The sequence below is a fragment of the Pseudorca crassidens genome, chromosome 12 (assembly GCF_039906515.1).
Source record: "Pseudorca crassidens isolate mPseCra1 chromosome 12, mPseCra1.hap1, whole genome shotgun sequence".
Taxonomy (NCBI): Eukaryota; Metazoa; Chordata; class Mammalia; order Artiodactyla; family Delphinidae; genus Pseudorca; species Pseudorca crassidens.
The window spans coordinates 61,464,248-61,486,533 of NC_090307.1; the positions used below are offsets into that span (position 1 = coordinate 61,464,248).

At 42.9% G+C, this 22,286-nt stretch overlaps 1 protein-coding gene across 7 annotated transcripts in view; it reads left to right on the forward strand.

The window, feature by feature from the left end:
• The window catches only part of PTPRM (protein tyrosine phosphatase receptor type M), a 754,490-nt gene that overhangs the window by 595,247 nt on the left and 136,957 nt on the right, over window positions 1-22,286 (forward strand). For 4 of the 7 annotated variants that reach the window (XM_067699674.1, XM_067699676.1, XM_067699678.1 and 1 more), the window contains 3 exons: window positions 9,769-9,843; window positions 10,074-10,100; window positions 14,754-14,941. In XM_067699674.1, coding sequence (XP_067555775.1) covers window positions 9,769-9,843; window positions 10,074-10,100; window positions 14,754-14,941 — 290 coding nt within the window. The remainder of the gene's footprint in view (window positions 1-9,768; window positions 9,844-10,073; window positions 10,101-14,753; window positions 14,942-22,286) is intronic. The other 3 variants (XM_067699675.1, XM_067699680.1, XM_067699681.1) reach the window with 1 other exon arrangement.

The window sequence follows — 22,286 nt, forward strand, 5'->3', positions numbered from 1 at the left end:
AAATATCCACTTTCAACGGAATCAGATAAATTGGATGGGATTGACTCTACCTCTTTTTTTTTTTTTTTTTTTTTTTTAGGATCACATGTCCCACTACTGTGCATCAGATCATAATACTCCACTGTTTATATTGTTTATAATGGTTCTCTATTGCCTAAGATTAGAAAACTCCGAAACCCTGTGCATTAAGCAAAAGACACACGTTGTGGCCTCAGATACCTCCGTAGCCTCATCTCCCATCACAGCGCCCCCCAAGCCATCGCCGTCATACCCCATATTTCAGTGGTGGTTTTTTGAAACCACATACATTTTATACCACCTTGTTTTTATAGCATAGTGCCCTCTCTACTAGACTGCCTTCCTTTCTCTAGCATACCTTCTCCAAAGGACCCTTTACCTGTGGGGAGTTCCTAATTCACCCAGATAGATTTTCCTGTTCTTAACCCTGTGACATGATGATACCTCATACGTGTCTCTACTACCACACTGGCACATCCGTTTGCCTAGTAGACAAGAAACATAAATGACTAAATAAGGCCAGGAATAAAAATAGAGAGCAAGAGAGGTGAGAGCTGTGGAAAACTAAGGAAGCCTACCTTGTTTAAAGTAGCCAGGAACACTTAAGCTCCAGTTCATAGGAGGGCTGTTGTGTTTTCTTCCGTATCCCCAATATCTGGCAAATAGTGAGTACCCAATACATACTTGTAGAATGTATAAATTTATGAATGTTATTGTTATATTGAGTAATTAAGGGTTTTTTCCCTACTGAATGCATATTAGTCAGTGATTCTCCAAGAGTAAGACCGTCAGCATCATCTTGTAGCATGTTTGAAGTGCAAGTCCTTGGGCCTTACACCAGAACAACTGATTCAGAAACACAGGAATTCAGGGCTTCCCTGGTGGTGCAGTGGTCAAGAGTCCACCTGCCGACGCGGGGGACACGGATTCGCGCCCCGGTCCGGGAAGATCCCACATGCCGCGGAGCGGCTGGGCCCGCGAGCCACGGCCGCCGAGCCTGCGCGTCCGGAGCCCGTGCTCCGCAACGGGAGAGGCCACAACAGCGAGAGGCCCGCGTACCGCAAAAAAAAAAAAACCACAGAAATTCAGCAACCTGTGTTTTGACAAGCCCTTCAGGTCATTCTGATCCACATTGAAGTTTGAGAACTACTAGTCTAAGTTACTTAATGGTTAGATAAAACCATAAAGATAAATTTTAAGTGAAGCTAAAAGTAAAAATATAGTAAAATAAAGTTAAATTTCTATAGCATCTTTTTTTTTTTTTTTTAAAATGATCATTTTCACTTTTTATTCAAGTATAGTTGATTTACAACATTAGTTTCAGGTATACAGCATAGTGATTCAATATTTTTACAGATTATACTCCATTAAAAGCTATTATAATATAAAGGCTATAATTCCCTATGTTATACAATATATCCTTGTTGCTAATCTATTTCGTACATAATAGTTTGTATCTCCTAATTCCATAGTCTTAATTTGACCCTCTCTCCTCTAGCCACTAGTTTGTTTTCTTTTTTTTTTTTTTTTTAAACATCTTTATTGGAGCATAATTGCTTTACAATGGTATGTTAGTTTCAGCTTCACAACAAAATGAATCAGTTATATATATACATATGTTCCCATATCTCTTCCCGCTTGCGTCACCCTCCCTCCCACCCTCCCTATCCCACCCCTCCAGGCGGTCACACAGCACCGAGCTGATCTCCCTGTGCTATGCGGCTGCTTCCCACTAGCTATCTACCTTACGTTTGGTAGTGTATACATGTCCATGCCTCTTTATTGCTTTGTCACCGTTTACCCTACCCCCTCCCCATAGCCTCAAGTCCATTCTCTAGTAAGTCTGTGTCTTTATTCCTGTTTCACCCCTACGTTTTTGATGACATTTTTTTTTTTCTTAAATTCCATATATATGTGTTAGCATACGGTATTTGTCTCTCTCTTTCTGACTTACTTCACTCTGTATGACAGACTCTAGGTCTATCCACCTCATTACAAATAGCTCAATTTCGTCTCTTTTTATGGCTGAGTAATACTCCATTGTATATATGTGCCACATCTTCTTTATCCATTCATCCAATGATGGACACTTAGGTTGTTTCCATCTCTGGGCTATTGTAAATAGAGCTGCAATGAACATTTTGGTACATGACTCTTTTTGAATTATGGTTTTCTCAGGGTATATGCCCAGTAGTGGGATTGCTGGATCATATGGTAGTTCTATTTGTAGCTTTTTAAGGAACCTCCATACTGTTCTCCACAGTGGCTGTATCAATTTACATTCCCACCAACAGTGTAAGAGGGTTCCCTTTTCTCCACACCCTCTCCAGCATTTATTGTTTCTAGATTTTTTGATGATGGCCATTCTGACTGGTGTGAGATGATATCTCATTGTAGTTTTGATTTGCATTTCTCTAATGATTAGTGATGTTGAGCATTCTTTCATGTGTTTGTTGGCACTCTGTATATCTTCTTTGGAGAAATGTCTATTTAGGTCTTCTGCCCATTTTTGGATTGGGTTGTTTGTTCTTTTGTTATTAAGCTGCATGAGCTGCTTATAAATTTTGGAGATTAATCCTTTGTCAGTTGCTTCATTTGCAAATATTTTCTCCCATTCTGAGGGTTGTCTTTTGGTCTTCTTTATGGTTTCCTTTGCTGCGCAAAAGCTTTTAAGTTTCATTAGGTCCCATTTGTTTACTTTTGTTTTTATTTCCATTTCTCTAGGAGGTGGGTCAAAAAGGATCTTGCTGTGATTTATGCCATAGAGTGTTCTGCCTATGTTTTCCTCTAAGAGTTTGATAGTTTCTGGCCTTACATTTAGGTCTTTAATCCATTTTGAGCTTATTTTTGTGTATGGTGTTAGGGAGTGATCTAATCTCATACTTTTACATGTAGCTGTCCAGTTTTCCCAGCACCACTTATTGAATAGGCTGTCCTTTCTCCACTGTACATTTCTGCCTCCTTTGTCAAAGATAAGGTGACCATATGTGCGTGGGTTTATCTCTGGGCTTTCTATCCTGTTCCATTGATCTATATTTCTGTTTTTGTGCCAGTACCATACTGTCTTGATTACTGTAGCTTTGTAGTATAGTCTGAAGTCAGGAAGCCTGATTCCTCCAGCTCCATTTTTCGTTCTCAAAATTGCTTTGGCTATTCGGGGTCTTTTGTGTTTCCATACAAATTGTGAGATTTTTTGTTCTAGTTCTGTGAAAAATGCCAGTGGTAGTTTCATAGGGATTGCATTGAATCTGTAGATTGCTTTGGGTAGTAGAGTCATTTTCACAATGTTGATTCTTCCAATCCAAGAACATGGTATATCTCTCCATCTATTTGTATCATTTTTAATTTCTTTCATCAGTGTCTTATAATTTTCTGCATACAGGTCTTTTGTCTCCTTAGGTAGGTTTATTCCTAGGTATTTTATTCTTTTTGTTGCAATGGTAAATGGGAGTGTTTTCTTGATTTCACTTTCAGATTTTTCATCCTTAGTGTATAGGAATGCCAGAGATTTCTGTGCATTAATTTTGTATCCTGCTACTTTACCAAATTCATTGATTAGCTCTAGTAGTTTTCTGGTAGCATCTTTAGGGTTCTGTATGTATAGTATCATGTCATCTGCAAACAGTGACAGCTTTACTTCTTCTTTTCCGATTTGGATTCCTTTTATTTCCTTTTCTTCTCTGATTGCTGTGGCTAAAACTTCCAAAACTATGTTGAATAAGAGTGGTGAGAGTGGGCAACCCTGTCTTGTTCCTGATCTTAGTGGAAATGCTTTCAGTTTTTCACCATTGAGGACGATGTTGGCTGTGGGTTTGTCATATATGGCCTTTATTATGTTGAGGAAAGTTCCCTCTATGCCTACTTTCTGCAGGGTTTTTATCATAAATGGGTGTTGAATTTTGTCAAAAGCTTTCTCTGCATCTATTGAGATGATCATATGGTTTTTCTCCTTCAATTTGTTAATATGGTGTATCACGTTGATTGATTTGCGTATATTGAAGAATCCTTGCATTCCTGGAATAAACCCCACTTGATCATGGTGTATGATCCGTTTAATGTGCTGTTGGATTCTGTTTGCTAGTATTTTGTTGAGGATCTTTGCATCTATGTTCATCAGTGATATTGGCCTGTAGTTTTCTTTCTTTGTGACATCCTTGTCTGGTTTTGGTATCAGGGTGATGGTGGCCTCGTAGAATGAGTTGGGGAGTGTTCCTCCCTCTGCTATATTTTGGAAGAGTCTGAGAAGGATAGGTGATAGCTCTTCTCTAAATGTTTGATAGAATTCGCCTGTGAAGCCATCTGGTCCTGGGCTTTTGCTTGTTGGAAGATTTTTAATCACAGTTTCAATTTCAGTGCTTGTGATTGGTCTGTTCATATTTTCTGTTTCTTCCTGATTCAGTCTTGGCAGGTTGTGCCTTTCTAAGAATTTGTCCATTTCTTCCAGGTTGTCCATTTTATTGGCATAGAGTTGCTTGTAGTAATCTCTCATGATCTTTTGTATTTCTGCAGTGTCAGTCGTTACTTCTCCTTTTTCATTTCTAATTCTATTGATTTGAGTCTTCTCCCTTTTTTTCTTGATGAGTCTGGCTAATGGTTTATCAATTTTGTTTATCCTTTCAAAGAACCAGCTTTTAATTTTATTGATCTTTGCTATCGTTTCCTTCATTTCTTTTTCATTTATTTCTGATTTGATTTTTATGATTTCTTTCCTCCTGCTAACTTTGGGGTTTTTTTGTTCTTCTTTCTCTAATTGCTTTAGGTGCAACGTTAGGTTGTTTATTCGAGATGTTTCCTGTTTCTTAAGGTAAGATTGTATTGCTATAAACTTCCCTCTTAGAACTGCTTTTGCTGCATCCCATAGATTTTGAGTCGTCGTGTCTCCATTGTCATTTGTTTCTAGGTATTTTTTGATTTCCCCTTTGATTTCTTCAGTGATCACTTCGTTATTAAGTAGTGTATTGTTTAGCCTCCATGTGTTTGTATTTTTTACAGATCTTCTCCTGTGATTGATATCGAGTCTCATAGCGTTGTGGTCGGAAAAGACACTTGATACAATTTCAATTTTCTTAAATTTACCAAGGCTTGATTTGTGACCCAAGATATGATCTATCCTGGAGAATGTTCCATGAGCACTTGAGAAAAATGTGTATTCTGTTGTTTTTGGATGGAATGTCCTATAAATATCAATTAACTCCATCTCATTTAATGTATCATTTAAAGCTTGTGTTTCCTTATTTATTTTCATTTTGGATGATCTGTCCATTGGTGAAAGTGGGGTGTTAAAGTCCCCTACTATGAATGTGTTACTGTCGATTTCCCCTTTTATGGTTGTCAGTATTTGCCTTATGTATTGAGGTGCACCTATGTTGGGTGCATACATATTTACAATTGTTATATCTTCCTCTTGGATCGCTCCCTTGATCATTATGTAGTGTCCTTCTTTGTCTCTTCTAATAGTCTTTGTTTTAAAGTCTATTTTGTCTGATATGAGAATTGCTACTCCAGCTTTCTTTTGGTTTCCATTTGCATGAAATACCTTTTTCCATCCCCTTACTTTCAGTCTGTATGTGTCTCTAGGTCTGAAGTGGGTCTCTTGTAGACAGCAAATATATGGGTCTTGTTTTTGTATCCATTCAGCCAGTCTGTGTCTTTTGGTGGGAGCATTTAGTCCATTTACATTTAAGGTAATTATCGATATGTGTGTTCCCATTCCCATTTTCTTAATTGTTTTGGGTTTGTTATTGTAGGTCTTTTCCTTCTTTTGTGTTTCTTGCCTAGAGAAGTTCCTTTAGCAGTTGTTGTAGAGCTGGTTTGGTGGTGCTGAACTCTCTCAGCTTTTGCTTGTCTCTAAAGGTTTTAATTTCTCCATCAAATCTGAATGAGATCCTTGCTGGGTAGAGTAATCTTGGTTGCAGGTTTTTCTCCTTCAACACTTTCAATATGTCCTGCCACTCCCTTCTGGCTTGCAGAGTTTCTGCTGAAAGATCAGCTGTTAACCTTATGGGGATTCCCTTGTGTGTTATTTGTTGTTTTTCCCTTGCTGCTTTTAATATGTTTTCTTTGTATTTAATTTTTGACAGTTTGATTAATATGTGTCTTGGTGTATTTCTCCTTGGATTTATCCTGTATGGGACTCTCTGTGCTTCCTGGACTTGATTAACTATTTCCTTTCCCATATTAGGGAAGTTTTCAACTATAATCTCTTCAAATATTTTCTCAGTCCCTTTCTTTTTCTCTTCTTCTTCTGGAACCCCTATAATTCGAATGTTGGTACGTTTAATGTTGTCCCAGAGGTCTCTGAGACTGTCCTCAGTTCTTTTCATTCTTTTTTCTTTATTCTGCTCTGCAGTAGTTATTTCCACTATTTTATCTTCCAGGTCACTTATCCGTTCTTTTGCCTCAGTTATTCTGCTATTGATCCCATCTAGAGTACTTTTAATTTCATTTATTGTGTTGTTCATCGTTGCTTGTTTCATCTTTAGTTCTTCTAGGTCCTTGTTAACTGATTCTTGCATTTTGTCCATTCTATTGTCCATTCTATCTCCAAGATTTCGGATCAACCTTACTATCATTATTCTGAATTCTTTTTCAGGTAGACTGCCTATTTCCTCTTCATTTGTTAGGTCTGATGGGTTTTTATCTTGCTCCTTCATCTGCGGTGTGTTTTTCTGTCTTTTCATTTTGCTTATCTTACTGTGTTTGGGGTCTCCTTTTTTGCAGGCTGAAGGTTCGTAGTTCCTGTTGTTTTTTGTGTCTGTCCCCAGTGGCTAAGGTTGGTTCAGTGGGTTGTGTAGGCTTCCTGGTGGAGGGTACTAGTGCCTGTGTTCTGGTGGATGAGGCTAGATCTTGTCTTTCTGGTGGGCAGGTCCACGTCTGGTGGTGTGTTTTGGGGTGTCTGTAGACTTATTATGATTTTGGGCCGCCTCTCTGCTAATGGGTGGGGTTGTGTTCCTGTCTTGCTAGTTGTTTGGCATAGGATGTCCAGCACTGTAGCTTGCTGGTCGTTGAGTGAAGCTGGGTGCTGGCGTTGAGATGAAAATCTCTCGGAAATTTTTGCTGTTTGATATTATGTGCAGCTGGGAGGTCTCTTGTGGATCAGTGTTCTGAAGTTGGCTCTCCCACCTCAGAGGCACAGCACTGACTCCTGGCTGCAGCCCCAAGAGCCTTTCATCCACAGGGCTCCTTAATTTGGGATGATTGGTTGTCTATTCAGGTATTCCACAGATGCAGGGTATATCAAGTTGATTGTGGAGCTTTAATCCGCTGCTTCTGAGGCTGCTGGGAGAGATTTCCCTTTCTCTTCTTTGTTCTCACAGCTCCCAGGGGCTCAGCTTTGGATTTAGCCCCGCCTGTGCGTGTAGGTCGCCGGAGGGCGTCTGTTCTTTGCTCAGACAGGACGGGGTTAAAGGAGCCGCTGACTCGGAGGCTCTGGCTCACTCAGGCCCGGGGGTAAGGAGGGGCACGGAGTGTGGGGCGGGCCTGCGGCGGCAGAGGCCGGCGAGACGTTGCAGCCTGAGGCGCGCCTGTGCGTTCTCCCGGGGGAGTTGTCCCTGGATCCCGGGACCCTGGCAGTGGCGGGCTGCACAGGCTCCCCGGAAGGGCGTGTGGCTAGTGACCTGTGTTCGCACACAGGCCTCCCGGTGGCGGCAGCAGCGGCCCTAGCGTCTCATGTCTGTCTCTGGGCTCCGCACTTTTAGCCGCGGCTCGCGCCCGTCCCTGGAGCTCTCTCAAGCAGCGTTCTTAATCCCCTCTCCTCGTGCACCAGGAAACAAAGAGGGACGTAAAAGTCTCTTGCTTCTTCGGCAGTTCCAGACTTCTCCCCGGACTCCCTCCCGGCCAGCCGCGGTGCACTAACGCCCTGCAGGCTGTGTTCACGCCGCCAACCTCAGTCCTCTCCCGGCGCTCCGACAAAAGCCGGAGCCTCAGCTCCCAGTCCCGCCCGCCCCTGCGGGCGAGCAGACAAGCCTCTCGGCTGGTGAGTTCCGGTCGGCCCGATCCTCTGCGCTGGAATCTGTCCGCTTTGCCCTCCGCACCCCTGTTGCTGTGCTCTCCTCCGCGGCTCCCAAGCTCCCCAACTCCGCCTCCCGAAGTCTCCACCCGCGAAGGGCCTTCCTAGTGTGTGGACACTTTTCCTCCTTCACAGCTCTCTCCCGCTGGTGCAGGACCCGTCCCTATCCTTTTGTCTCTGTTTAGTTTTTTCTTTTGCCCTACCCAGGTACGTGGGGGGTTTCTTGCCTTTTGGGAGGTCTGAGGTCTTCTGCCAGCGTTCAGTAGATGCTCTGTAGGAGTTGTTCCACGCGTAGATGTATTTCTGGTGTATCTGTGGGGAGGAACGTGATCTCCGCGTCTTACTCTTCCGCCATCTTCCCGGAAGTCCTCTGACTCTACCTCTTAATGACGGGGGAAGAGAAGGTGTTGTAGTTAAATCTTGAGTGTTTCAGAGGAAGATTTCAAAGAAAAATAAGCACGTTTACAAGGATTTAAAGGCCTGATAAGACAACATGTAGGCATGCAGCTTTCACGTTAAATATAGTACACAGGGAGCATCATCTTTATTTTTCATAAAACAGATCGTAGCATTGTGAAAACTCTCTCAATATCCGAAATAGGAGCAGGGTGAGGATTTAGCAAAGTACAGAAGCATTGACATTCAGAATGTTCTCCAGAAGCCATGTGTAGACACACTCTCATACTTAGTTGTAAAAGTCAGTTCAGTGTGGTAGTAAAATTCTGCAAGCAAAGGCTAGAAGTCAAAAGGGAAATTAATGAATTTCTTAATCCAAAGTGGCAACTGTGCATGTAACAAAATGTTCATTGCAGCTCTATTTACAATAGCCCGGAGATGGAAACAACCTAAGTGTCCATCATCGGATGAATGGATAAAGAAGATGTGGCACATATATACAATGGAATATTACTCAGCCATAAAAAGAAACAAAATTGAGCTATTTGTAATGAGGTGGATAGACCTAGAGTCTGTCATACAGAGTGAAGTAAGTCAGAAAGAAAGACAAATACCGTATGCTAACACATATATATGGAATTTAAGAAAAAAAAATGTCATGAAGAACCTAGGGGTAAGACAGGAATAAAGACACAGACCTACTAGAGAATGGACTTGAGGATATGGGGAGGGGGAAGGGTAAGCTGTGACAAAGCGAGAGAGAGGCATGGACGTATATACACTACCAAATGTAAGGTAGATAGCTAGTGGGAAGCAGCCGCATAGCACAGGGAGATCAGCTCGGTGCTTTGTGACCGCCTGGAGGGGTGGGATAGGGAGGGTGGGAGGGAGGGAGACGCAAGAGGGAAGAGATATGGGAACATATGTATATGTATAACTGATGCACTTTGTTATAAAGCAGAAACTAACACACCATTGTAAAGCAATTATACTCCAATAAAGATGTTAAAAAATAATAATAAAAAAAATTTTTTTTAAAAAAAAGAAAAAAGATAGCTTCTTTCATAAAAAAAAAAATGGCGACTGTGGTTGTGGGTTTTTTTCCTTCATTTGTGGGATCAGAAAATCTTTTCAGTGATGAAAGGGGGCATGTCCTCTGAAGTACAAGTAACTCCCCACAGAGACAGTGGAGACTGATAGTATTTACTACATAGACTCGGGTAAACCTCTGTTGTTTCTTTGGTCAACAGTCTACCCAGTGTCGTTTCCCCAGGAGTGACCTCAGGGCCATATTTTCTGGTGTTGCTTCTCTACCCCCACTGACATGCCTTTTCTCTTATTTACAGCTGTGTCTTCACCATCGTCCTTTACCATGAAAACGAACACCCTGAGCACATCGGTGCCTAATTCCTACTACCCAGGTAACATAGCTTTCCGTTGTTTCATCTCTTCCTAAACCCTGAGCAGTCAGAATCACCCAGGGCTCACTTTGCTGCCCAGGTTGCTTTAGGAGCTTAGCGTGTTTGAAGTGTTGTAACCCGATGCTTTCTATGGCTTTCTGCGGGAAAACTGGGGGGGGCCTTTCATCAGTCATTTACTGTTCTTTCTCTTTTTACTTTCTCTGCATTGACCTGCTTATGATGTATGACAGACCCATTTGTGCCAACTGCAATTTTAGGTGAGAACATTTCCCTTTATCACAGTTTATTACAGGAGTAATTTCTAAAGTCAGTGGCCACTCTGTAGGAGACGGCAGTTTGATGCAAGGATCATAACCCGGTCACGGGGGTGGTGGATGGCCTGGAGGGGTTGGGGGTGGGCATAGATAATAAAAAGACTTTCTCTAAACAATCCCCATTGATAAGAAGGGTTTGCCGTGTGTGTGTGTGTGTGTGTGTGTGTGTGTGTGTGTGTGTGTGTGTGTGTGTGTGTGTGTGTGTGTGTTGGGAATGATACCAAAAGGTTCCAATGAACGGTCCCGGCTCCAGCGCTCTCCCTGTCCAGGTTCAGAATTAAAAGTCAGCTTTGATCCCAAGGGAAAACACAGCTTGTCATCACTCAGCTGTGTACTTGCAAGACCTAAAGTCTGTCCAAAGTGGTGACAGTCAGAAACGTGAAAATAGCTTCTTATTATTTTCACTTATTGCTAAGCACTGAAAACAGCAGTTTCAAAAATAGCATTTTTCTAATTCTGCCAAATGCTTTGCAGAAAAATCATCACAGTAGAGCTTTGGCCCCCTCCCCCTCCTCAGAGCTACCCAGGGCACCCCCAGCATTTCAGATGTCTGTCACACAGTGGAATTTCAAAGGAGCTGCTGTTCTCAACAGCAAAACGACAAGCTGACACTTTATAATCACATGGTTTATTATGTGTCAGATGTCACCGGAAATGAAATAAAATGTTAGCCCCCATGGGACAGAATGCAATTAAGGTAGGAAATATTCCCAAACCAAACAAGCATGAGCTGCTGTTGCCTTTGAGACCGTAGCCCGAGCGTACCTGGCTATGTTCTCTCTCTATCAGTACTACTAACCTTACAGAAAAGGAGCACAACACAGATGACTTCAGGGTGTATAACCATCCCTCGCAGCCAGAGCTCCATCCTCAGCTGTGCCAGTCCTGCTTCCTAACTCTCTTTACAAGGGTTTATATCTTGGCAACATAATTTTTCCCCCTGTGCTTCTCTTTTCTCTTAAGTTGTTATGATTTTTATGTAGAGGGTGTTGGGGGTTTTTTCCCCCTTATGGTGTTTTCTGGGCTTGATTAAGCAAGTTTGTTGCTTGAGGAAAAAATGAACTCAGACAGAAGTTGAAGAATGTACCTAAAGCAGACGTTTTGAATTTGCGTCGTTTTGAGGACTAATAAACAAACCCCGCTAAAGCTGCCACCTTTTAATCCTGACCGTAAGGGAAAGAAAGCTGCATTTTTATCCTTTTCATAAGTGAGGGGCACAGGCTAATCTTAGGTGCCCGAACAATACAATCTAAATGCAGATGACATTTGCAGAATCTCTTGATGGGAAATTTGTGATTTCTTTGTGTGCCTGGCATTCACTCCGCAATTCCTCTAGTAGGTGTTCTGACCTTGGGGGAGCTATGAGTGGGGAGGGCTGAGATGTGCATTGTCAGAGGGAAGAAAATGTTCAGATTTCACAGCAGGATTTAGATAAGCTTATTAAACAAATACCATCTTTTAAAGTTGGGGCTTTGTTATTACGAACACTAATGACATCTTTTAAAGTTGGTTAGGCTTCTCTACAGAGAGAGAGTCACTTGAACAGACAATTCAAATAGCAGAAATGATGCACATTGTGAAAAATAAGTCAGCCAGATCAACAAATAACTGTTACCGTGTTGAGCTGGTACCAACCTGCCAATGTGACAAATGGCGGTGCTTGGGGACTGTCCCTTCCGTGTCACTCGGTGCGAAGGTGAATCCGTATGTTACATAGGTTATCACTTGAAACCATGCAATGAAGATACACTGTACATCTACCCTGGCACTTTTGGGGAATAGTGCTATTTTAATTTACACTAAGACAGGAAGACGTGTTTTGTTGTGACTCACAGCTTAGCACAATTAAATCCTCGAGTGCATTTTATTCTCACAGGCTAAGGTGCCCAGCCCTAATGTATAAAGCTTTAACATGCCTTTATATCATTTTCTTGCAAAAAAAAAATAGATAGCTAGATAGATGGATAGCGAGGTAGGACCGTCGCCTACCTCAAAAGCAGCATCCATTTCAATTCAGGATTTTTCAGCTGGTTCGTTGAAAATTCGAGACAGTTTGTTAAAGAATGTAGGTAGAATGAATTCTCAGTTCTTAGAAAACCATCGGAACTTTTAGTGAGTAGCTTTATTTCTGATTTCCTCTTAGCCATAATTTTTAATTAAAAATTGTGGGTGGGTAATTTTTAACAAATATAGGAAGTTAGTGACAAATGATGTATTTTATCAGTAATCATTCTTTTTTAAGAAGTCAGAGGAAACTGATGAATCACTAATTTTGATGGAATCAAGATTTTCTGCTAGTTCAAGTGACCAAATTTCAGAACAGATATCACATCAGAAACCTTCAGTTTCCTCGTCGGCAGCTATGTTCTCAGTAATAGTGTTCTTTTCTTAGATGATCTGGTAGTGTTTAAATGCTTTAAGACGTGTCCACATAATAATGAGGTCAAGATATCATAGTGCAGTGGGGGTGATACATACAGTGGTGACAGTGGTGACTGTTCTGTGGACTTAAAACTTCCAAGAGTGCCTCGCCCTGGGATCAGAGCACTGTGAGGTTGCCAGTGGATCCACATGGAAGACCCACATGATTCATTTGGGGAAGTGTAGAAGGTCAGTCCACAGTGGAGGGCATTTAATTACGTTCATCCCAAAAGGTGCAAAACTGAGAGAGTGAGAGGCACAGAGGGGAAACTAATTAATGTGCCATGTATTTGAGTATAAAGAGCAGAACTTCCTGCTGGAGCAGCTGAAAGCTCCAGGGCTTCAGGGCTTCAGGAGGGAGCCTCCCCTACATCGTGAGCTTGGCAGTTGCCAGCAAGCAAATCCGATGAGAAAATGTCCCGGTTTATTTGCAACTGTTCTAGTAGATGGGAACATATGAATTTCTAAATTTCAAAGCAAATCCAAATGAAAAAAAAAATCATAAGATCAACTTACCACCTTTTTTATTTTGTCTTTGTGTCTTTAGCCACCTTGTAGTGATCCAGGTACCATTTCAGCAGCAGCACATAGCTACACACCTGTGTGCCACCCTTCATACCATGCATCCCAGGTGCTTTGCAATGCAGATAGGAGTGAGGTTTCAAAGCCAGGCCCAGCTCACCAAGCGCCCTTGAACTAAATTTCCTTTGGAGCTGAACTTCTCAGTTTAAACAAACAAACAAAAACCCATAGCTGAATTCCCTATTGATAAACAATCTGGTCATTTTTTTAATTGAACTTATCTTTTCTTATATGTTTTCACTCTTTATGCCTGAAATCAATTTTGATTTAATGTTCTCATTTTAAGTGACTTTCTCATTATATTTTGATGAGACAGACCCTCAGCTGTAAAATGGCTGAGGGGATTCAGCATTATAATGAGTTAACCTGTACAATGTGGAACTCTTAACCTAATAGCACCTTCCTGCATAAGACATTTTTTAATAGCTACAATTTCTGCAGTTCATTAATCTAATTTACTAGGAGTCTTCCATTAAAATATAGCCTCTTTAGGCTTATTTGACCAGATTCTGACATTAATTTTGTAATACAATTTGGTTGACTTGTTCAAGAAATTTAAGTGAGAAAATGTATGGAGTACAACTAAGACTTATTTAGTCATTACTTGGTTCATGGGGGATGAAAAACAATTATGATACTATTTTAACCTCCTTTTCTTATTGAGTGCTTAAATTAAACACCTCCATCCTAAGGTGATGGGAGAAATGAGGCTCTGCCCTCTGACCACCTATGAATAGAAAACTTAACTGTAAAATTAAAACACAAAATAAAAACTACCTGTACTTATTCACGCAGTACTATTGCTTATGCCCTGTTTCCTTTTTCTCCTCCTCTTTTCTCCTGATATGTATCTTCTTAAAAGTGCCTATAAATGGTAAGTTCCCCCATGCGCCCGCCCCATGGAGAAGGTGTGGAGGGAATGGGGGGGGGTGTCTTCTCTGTAGAACAAAGCCAGCTGGTTCTGCTGTGCGTTGGCCTGCATGTTAGCTCCTGTAGATCATGCCATGAGTGCTGTGTTGGCCCACCGTATCCTGTCCAGCTTTCTGATCCTGGAGCATGCGAAGTGACTTATCCAACCAGGTTCCTTTCTCTCCCCCTCCCGCCCCCCCAGTTATCTTGGATCTCATGTATCATGTCCACGTTTTCATTGCTAGCTTTGTAAGCCAACCCATCTTGTGCACTTTTTCTTTGCTCACAGAACATTCATACAGAGTTGATTTCCATCATCATACAAACGAGTTCACGAATCTTCGGAAGAACACAAGACTGGTTTTGCACCAGGCCTTGATGAAGTTTCAGACTGAAACTTCGATGAACTTTAGCCCCCGAAGGCTAAAGGATTCTTACCAACTAGCTTTGGGAAAGCAAGAGATCGTTTGGACTGCTTTGTAAAAACAAAGATTCCTGCCGCATCCCTACTAGTATTGCCAATCCCACTGAAATCTCTAGACACTTAACTTTTCTTTTTTGCTGAGCCATCACGGGGATCGTGGCAGCCGTAGGTTGAGGGGATGTCAGCAGCCTCTTCTTAGATTCTCGGCGACCCCGTTGTAGCTGGTTCCCCTCATTTTTTCCACGGCCTTCTTTTCCCAGACGAGACGCACACGATGGCCAGTGACACCAGCAGCTTGGTGCAGCCCCACACGTACAAGAAGCGCGAGCCGGCCGACGTGCCCTACCAGACGGGGCAGCTGCACCCTGCCATCCGGGTGGCCGACCTGCTTCAGCACATCACGCAGATGAAGTGCGCGGAGGGCTACGGCTTCAAGGAGGAGTATGAGGTGAGCACGCACCCCGCACCTGGGCTCCCCCTCCGCCCACCTGGGCGCGGCGCCCAGGGGCTCTGCGACATCTCCCCTAGCCGGTGGGGCCCACGAGGCCGCCAGGAAGGGACCAGCTGTTTCATCCCTGGATCCATTTCCATCCAGCGGTGAGACTTAACCACCAGGGGGATGTCCTACCTTAAATGAAAAGAGGAGAAATACTTCTTCACCTTTTTCTTTATTCTGCATAAATACGCCATGAAAACAGAGGCCTGCCAGGCTCTCTTCCCCATTCCTCACCACCTTTCCTGGCTTTTCCTATAATAAAGTCTGATGTTAAATCCCAATAATTTTGAGGGTTATCTCAGGAAGAAGCTGTCCACCTAGAACAGTTGTAGGCCAACCAGCAATGTCTTGCATGGAGATGAGATGGCAGTAGAGGGACCGGCTAGTGTCACGGCAGTGACAGCTGTCACCGTCCCACCAGCCCAGGGAGCAGGTCGCTGTCCCGCGATCCAGTGCAGGCAGCCCGTGGGGGCCTTTCCAGGAACAGCGATATATAATCTGGCACCGTATATGAATGCAGGACTCACCCCTTTCACAGCCTCTGTCCTCAGCCTAATTCTGTTGGAAAGTCTTTCCCAAACTGAAGAGAATTAATTTATTTGAAGAGTCTGGTTCAAAAGAGCACACCTTCACTGAGTGTGCGTGTGTGTGTGTGTGTGTGTGTGTGTGTGTGTGTGTGTGTATGTGTGGTGAGGGGGGAGAAGGAAGGGGCTTGGATTTCTCTGTTACCTTATTAAGTAAAATTAGTTCACAATCACTGGTGAAGATAAAGTAGCAGCATGCTTACAGTAAAAATAGGATTAGAAAGCCACATGGCTTTTTAAATCTAAGAACGTGTTGCTGGTATTGCATCTACCTGACTAGCTCCTAGTTGGAAAACATCTTGTCTGGAATTAGAGTATTTTTAAAATCAGTTTCTACCACCCACCCCTATCCTTCGACGTTCAAACTCTGCTTCTTTCTCCTCTTTGGGGGCCCTCATGATGCCTCAGTTTTATGCCCCAGATGCTGCATTATCTTGGGTTTAGCTTCATTGTCCAAGGCTCGTTACAGCAGTCAGAGCCCCACCACTGCTCTGCTTCTTTGAAGGGCAGGTCTTTGTTAAACGCAGGCAAATACACAGACACACTTTGCTCTGCTGACACGTGTGTCCTCACGTATTACCAATGACCGCAGTTCAGAAGACTGCAAAGCCAAGAAAACAATCACAAACCAGAGCCCAAAGGTTTGATTTAAGTCCAGAAAACATTTCCAAACGAAGTTCTGCATTTTAGCCATCCTGAAATTCTTAGGTTTGCTTTTAGTGATTTAATTCATTAATTCAGTGAAACTGACCGCCTTTGCATATTTCCTCCTGCACTTTTAAAGGCTGGCTTAGGAATTAATAGGATTAAGAGCAAGACTTCCAAAAGCATTAATATCTTATGAAAGACAAAATTAGATTATTGAGAAAATATCAGCCTAATGAATAGAGATGATGTCTTTAGTTCTATCCAATCTTCTGAATGCAGATAGTGCTCTAATGTTTGTTAAACATGTTAATGTCAAAGAGATTAGGTATAGGCTCAAATAACAATTCGTAAAATAACCTGAGTCCAGTTTTTCATGGACTATTTTAAAATACCTACCTTAGGACTTCTAATAACACACCATAGATGATGTGTATTTGAAAGTATGCAGAAAATCAGTTCCGATTCACATCTCCTGAAGAAATATGATTTATAAGTGCAAACTGAAACAGTGTATACTCATCTGAAGTGTGTTATAATTGATGATTGAGTTGTTATACTCTGCAATAAAATGTTGTATTAGGGCTTCCCTGGTGGTGCAGTGGTTGAGGGTCCGCCTGCCGATGCAGGGGACACGGGTTCGTGCCCCGGTCCGGGAAGATCCCATGTCCCACGGAGTGGCTGGGCCCGTGAGCCATGGCTGCTGAGCCTGCGTGTCCAGAGCCTGTGCTCTGCAACGGGAGAGACCACAACAGTGAGAGGTCCGTGTACTGCAAAAAAAAAAAAAAATGTTGTATTAGTTACAGTTCAAAAAACTCTTTTTCCCATGCTAGCTTTTCAGTGGATCAGAGAAGACTATTTCTTTTTTTAATTTATTTTATTGAAGTCTAGTTGATTTACAATGTTGTGTTAATTTCTGCTGTACAGCAAAGTGATTCAGTTATACATATATATTCATATTTTTTCATATTCGTTTCCATTATGGTTTATCACAGGATATTGAATATAGTTCCCTGTGCTATACAGTAGGACCTTGTTGTTTATCCATTCTATATATAACAGCTTGCCTCTGCTAATCCCAAACTCCCATTCCTTCACTCCCCCATCTCCCTTCCCCCTTGGCAACCACAAGTCTGTTCTCTATGTCTGTGAGTCTGTTTCTGTTTCATAGATACGTTCATTTGTGTCATATTTTAGATTCCACATATAAGTATATCGTATGGTATTTGTCTTTCTCTACCCGACTTACTTCACTTAGTATGATAATCTCTAGGTCCATCCATGTTGCTGCAAATGGCATTATTTCATTCTTTTTTATGGCTGAGTAATGTTCCATTGTACATATGTACCACATCTTCTTTATCCATTCATCTGTCGATGGACATTTAGGTTGTTTCCATGTCTTAGCTATTGTAAATAATGCTGCTATGAACATAGGGGTGCATGTATCTTTTCAAATTATAGTTTTGTCTGGAAATATGCCCAGGAGTTGGATTGCTGGATCATGTGGCAACTCTGTTTTTAGTTTTTTGAGGAACCTTTATACTGTTTTCCATAGTGGCTGCACCAACTTAACATTCACACCAACAGTGTAGGAGGGCTCCCTTTTCTCCACACCCCAGAGACAACTGTTTAAAACTAACATATACAGGTATCCAGTGATCACATTATACACCCTAAAGTTACACAATGTTATGTGTCAGTTATATCTCAATAAAACTGAGGAGGGGGGGAGTAAAAACTTTTCAATGCCAAAATCATTATCAGCTTTTTTTAAAAGAAGGAAGGGAAAAAAAGAAAAAAGAGCAAATACTAGAGAGGAAAGTGGGAACAAATAGGAACGTGCTATTGGGAGAAGTATGAGATGGAAAGTTCTGTTAGGAATAATCCTAGCACTCAGTAATTTTCAGGTTATTAAGTAGCCCCCCTCCTGGGGGCAGGGTGCGGCTGTGGGTGGGAGGACCGTGGTGGGACAGAGTAAACGGGACGTGAGAAGTGATGCTGGCACAAGGGTAAATCTATAGAGTGGCCGCAGGGAGAGGGGAACACCTGCTCGGTCTCTCACCTACATCCCGAAGTCCCCCCTCTCCCTCGCCGTCCTTGCCTGCACATGGCTGTATCCCTCTCCCTCGCCGTCCTTGCCTGCACATGGCTGTATCCCTCTCCTCGCCGTCCTTGCCTGCACATGGCTGTATCCCTCTCCCTCGCCGTCCTTGCCTGCACATGGCTGTATCCCTCTCCTCGCCGTCCTTGCCTGCACATGGCTGTATCCCTCTCCTCGCCGTCCTTGCCTGCACATGGCTGTATCCCTCTCCCTCGCCGTCCTTGCCTGCACATGGCTGTATCCCTCTCCCTCGCCGTCCTTGCCTGCACATGGCTGTATCCCTCTCCCTCGCCGTCCTTGCCTGCACATGGCTGTATCCCTCTCCCTCGCCGTCCTTGCCTGCACATGGCTGTATCCCTCTCCTCGCCATCCTTGCCTGCACATGGCTGTATCCCTCTCCCTCGCCGTCCTTGCCTGCACATGGCTGTATCCCTCTCCCTCGCCGTCCTTGCCTGCACATGGCTGTATTACATGCCCACATCTTCCCTGGAGGCACAGCCAAGCTTATGGGGATTCATGGGGCAGTGGCAAACCCCAGCTGCCATCATCCTGCTCGACTTTCTTTCGAGAAAAATCCCAGGGGATTTTTATTCCAGTGTGAATCTGGAAACATCCTTAAGCAGTTATGTTTTAAAGCCCAGTTTGGCTTTTAGAACTCTAACCAAACGCACCTCTTTGAATCTTGCTGTGAAGTCTGCAACCTTCCCTCAAACCCACACCAAAAGTCAGGAGTGTGTGGCTGCCTGGTGTCGTGTGAAGCTCGAGGATCAGATGGTAAGAGGCCGTGGTTTGGAAAGAGGCTCTAGTACCAGACTGTGGATATTCCAGCTCAGCCTGGATCAAGCTGTCTAACCTCCTAGGCCTCAGTTTCCCCATCTGTAAAATGGGATAACTATAGTATCAACCTCATAAGAGTATTGTGAGGCTTGACTCATTTAATGCATCATAAGTACTAGAATTGAATCTGATATTCAGTGGCAGCTTTAGCTAATAAAAGAGGAAAGGACTAATTTATAATAGGATCCAAGGCAGGGCATTCACCCCGTGGTCTTTACAGGGAAAGTGTGTCAATTACAATTTCAGTATCTCTCCTGTGTTCACACTCTGGATAGATAGTTCACTTACCATGTATCATCAAAACTTGCCATTCAAAAGTAACTTAAATAAATAGGTAGGTTTGACTCTGTGGACAAAGAGTTTGAGAACTGAGAAGTTAAATATTTTTTTCTTTTTTAAAATATTGGCGTATAGTTGACTTACAATACTATATTGGTTTCAGGTGTACGACATGGTGATTGGATATTTTTATAGATTACCCGTCAAAGTTATTATGATATTATTGACTGTATTCCCTGTACTGAATATTACATCCCTGTAACTTACTCTTTTTTCTTTCTTACAGTTTACCAGATAAAATACAGTTTGCTCAGTTAAACCTGAACTTCAAATAAACAGAATAATTCTTTAATATAAGTATGTCCCAAATGGTGCATAGGACATACTTATACTAAAAACTACTCACTGCATATATGAAACTCAGTTAATATTTAAAAGTATATGCTGTTGGGCTTCCCTGGTGGCGCAGTGGTTGAGAGTCCGCCTGCCGATGCAGGGGACACGGGTTCGTGCCCTGGTCTGGGAAGATCCCACATGCCGCGGAGCGGCTGGGCCCGTGAGCCATGGCCGCTGAGCCTGCCCGTCCGGAGCCTGTGCTCTGCAACGGGAGAGGCCACAACAGTGAGAGGCCCGCGTACTGCAAAAAAAAAAAAAAAAAGTATATGCTGTCAACTTTTATTGTTGAAACAGTATTTTCATATCTAAGTTAGAAAAGTCCTAAGGGATAGTGTAGCTACAGACCACAGAATACTGTCTTTTAAACAATGGTTCTATGAGTGTCTTTGCAAGGTTGGATTTGGGGAAAAGCTTACCTTAAGCTGCGCTTGTTAGTTCACTGGAGAATACCAAGCACGTGGGGTGAATGTGACACGTCTGGGTGCTGGGGACACCGAGTGCCCTGCCCTCAGGAGTCTCCCTCTGCAGGAGGAAGCAGTCATGGGGTGGTTGTAGCACCTCTTATGAAACCTCAGAAGAGAGATTTGCGTTAGTACTTTGAAGGCTAGGGGTGCAAGTCTGGGCAAGGATGACTTTTTCCTTGAAGGATGTGTTGGAGTTGGCCAGGAGAAGGCAAAAGAGTGGGATTCCAGGTAGACGCGGAAGCAAGAGAACGTGGGCAGTCAGGGCGCTGTCGTGAAGGGCCATGTGTCCCACCCAGAAGCTTGTACATCACTCTGGCCGCCGTGGGAAGAGAAGAAGAATTCAGGTAACGCATGCATCTCATTCCTGTACCTGGAGGGAGATCTGTTCACACAAACAGCTTAATTTTTAAATGCTGTTGTACACGGCACACAGGAACTGCTTGAAAGGTAATAATCCACATCCAAAAAGTAAAGGGGAGATGGAAGATGTATTTACTGGAAAAGAGGAGTATGAACTACATCCCTTTCTCCCCATGCAAAAAAATGCAATGCAGTGCTTGGCTTCCAGATTTGTTGAAGCGATGAATTACTTCAATTCGGAAGCATTTCTTGGGGGAAACCATCAAGAAAGCCTCAGGTTGCCGCCGTGACTCAGCACAATCACCCAATCAGTCGGTTTTCTTCAATCCATGTACGTTGGGAAACACCAGCCACTTAGACTGTAAAGTACTTTTGAAATAGTGACTTTTTCTCTGTTGACACTGTTTCAACAAATTCGTCTTTATCTTTTCCAAGACAGAGATGTCTGAAAACTGGCCTTAACCCTGGAAGGGTTCATTACCGCTCAAGTAGCCGACTGAAGTGTGTCCAAACCAGAGGGAAAACATGCTGGGGATAAGACAGAGCAGCACTGAGTGCAGAAGATTTTGTTTGTTTTTGTTTTTTGTTCTAACAAGATCATCATATGGCATCTCTCACCAGGGAAGTGCAATAATTTGATTCAAAAGAAACTCAGACATGAATCACAGTAAAAAAGTAAACAGGCTGAATTGAACAGAAAATGGCATGTTGTCAGCAGACTGGTTTGGGGATCTCAGGAGAAAGACCCAGTGGAAAGGGCAAGTTTGTTTATGTTGCTACAAAAGAGGAGCTGGTTCTTTCTTCCAAAAAGCAAAGATCAGTCTGTGCTAAGCGCTTGGAGGAGATCCGTGGGTTTACCAGAAGTGGAGAAAGGAGACCAGCTGCACTCAGGAAGCAGTGGAGGCCTGAGCGGCCGCCCCAACAGACTCCTGGGCCTTTATCACCTGGAGTGAAAAGGAAGATTCTCTAGCTCTGCCCTGAGCCAGCAGGCCCTGCCCTAGATGTGGGAGCTGCTCCCTGCTACCTGAGTGGGACGGAGGGGGTCCCAGCCTCAGGGGTGACCCTGCACAGTTGGAGAATGAACTCCTGCCCCTCTGTCGTCCCCAAAAGGTCTTCTTTGGTCCTGGATTTTTGAACTGATCTAATTGTCTTCTGGGATCCAAGCAGAAAAACATTAACCTGAAGTAGGAAAATAGTTGTGCAGTTCTGAAAGAACGTATGTTGCTATCGTTGTAAAATTAAGATAAAGGAAGGACAGCAATTTAAAACTACTCCCACATAGGACCTCCTGAAAAACACCGATGGTACTCTTTTATTAGCTAATAATTAATATTGCTCTGGGGCACAAAAATTTATTTTCCAGTTACTAGATCTGAAATGTATAAACCTAAGTAACTCGTGGCAGCTACTTCTCAAACAACTATGTGTGTGTGTGCATATATGTCTAAACTTATTTAGAAAAGCATTATCCTGCCCCCACCTACTTTTATCCTGTGTGTTTCTCTAGGGTACAGACACGGATGATTAATTTTATAATTGAACATGGAGACTGGTTTTTTGCTCAGTTTAAATTGGGGAATTGGAGGCTTTATGCCAAGATCTTCAGACTTAAGTACATCCTATGCGTT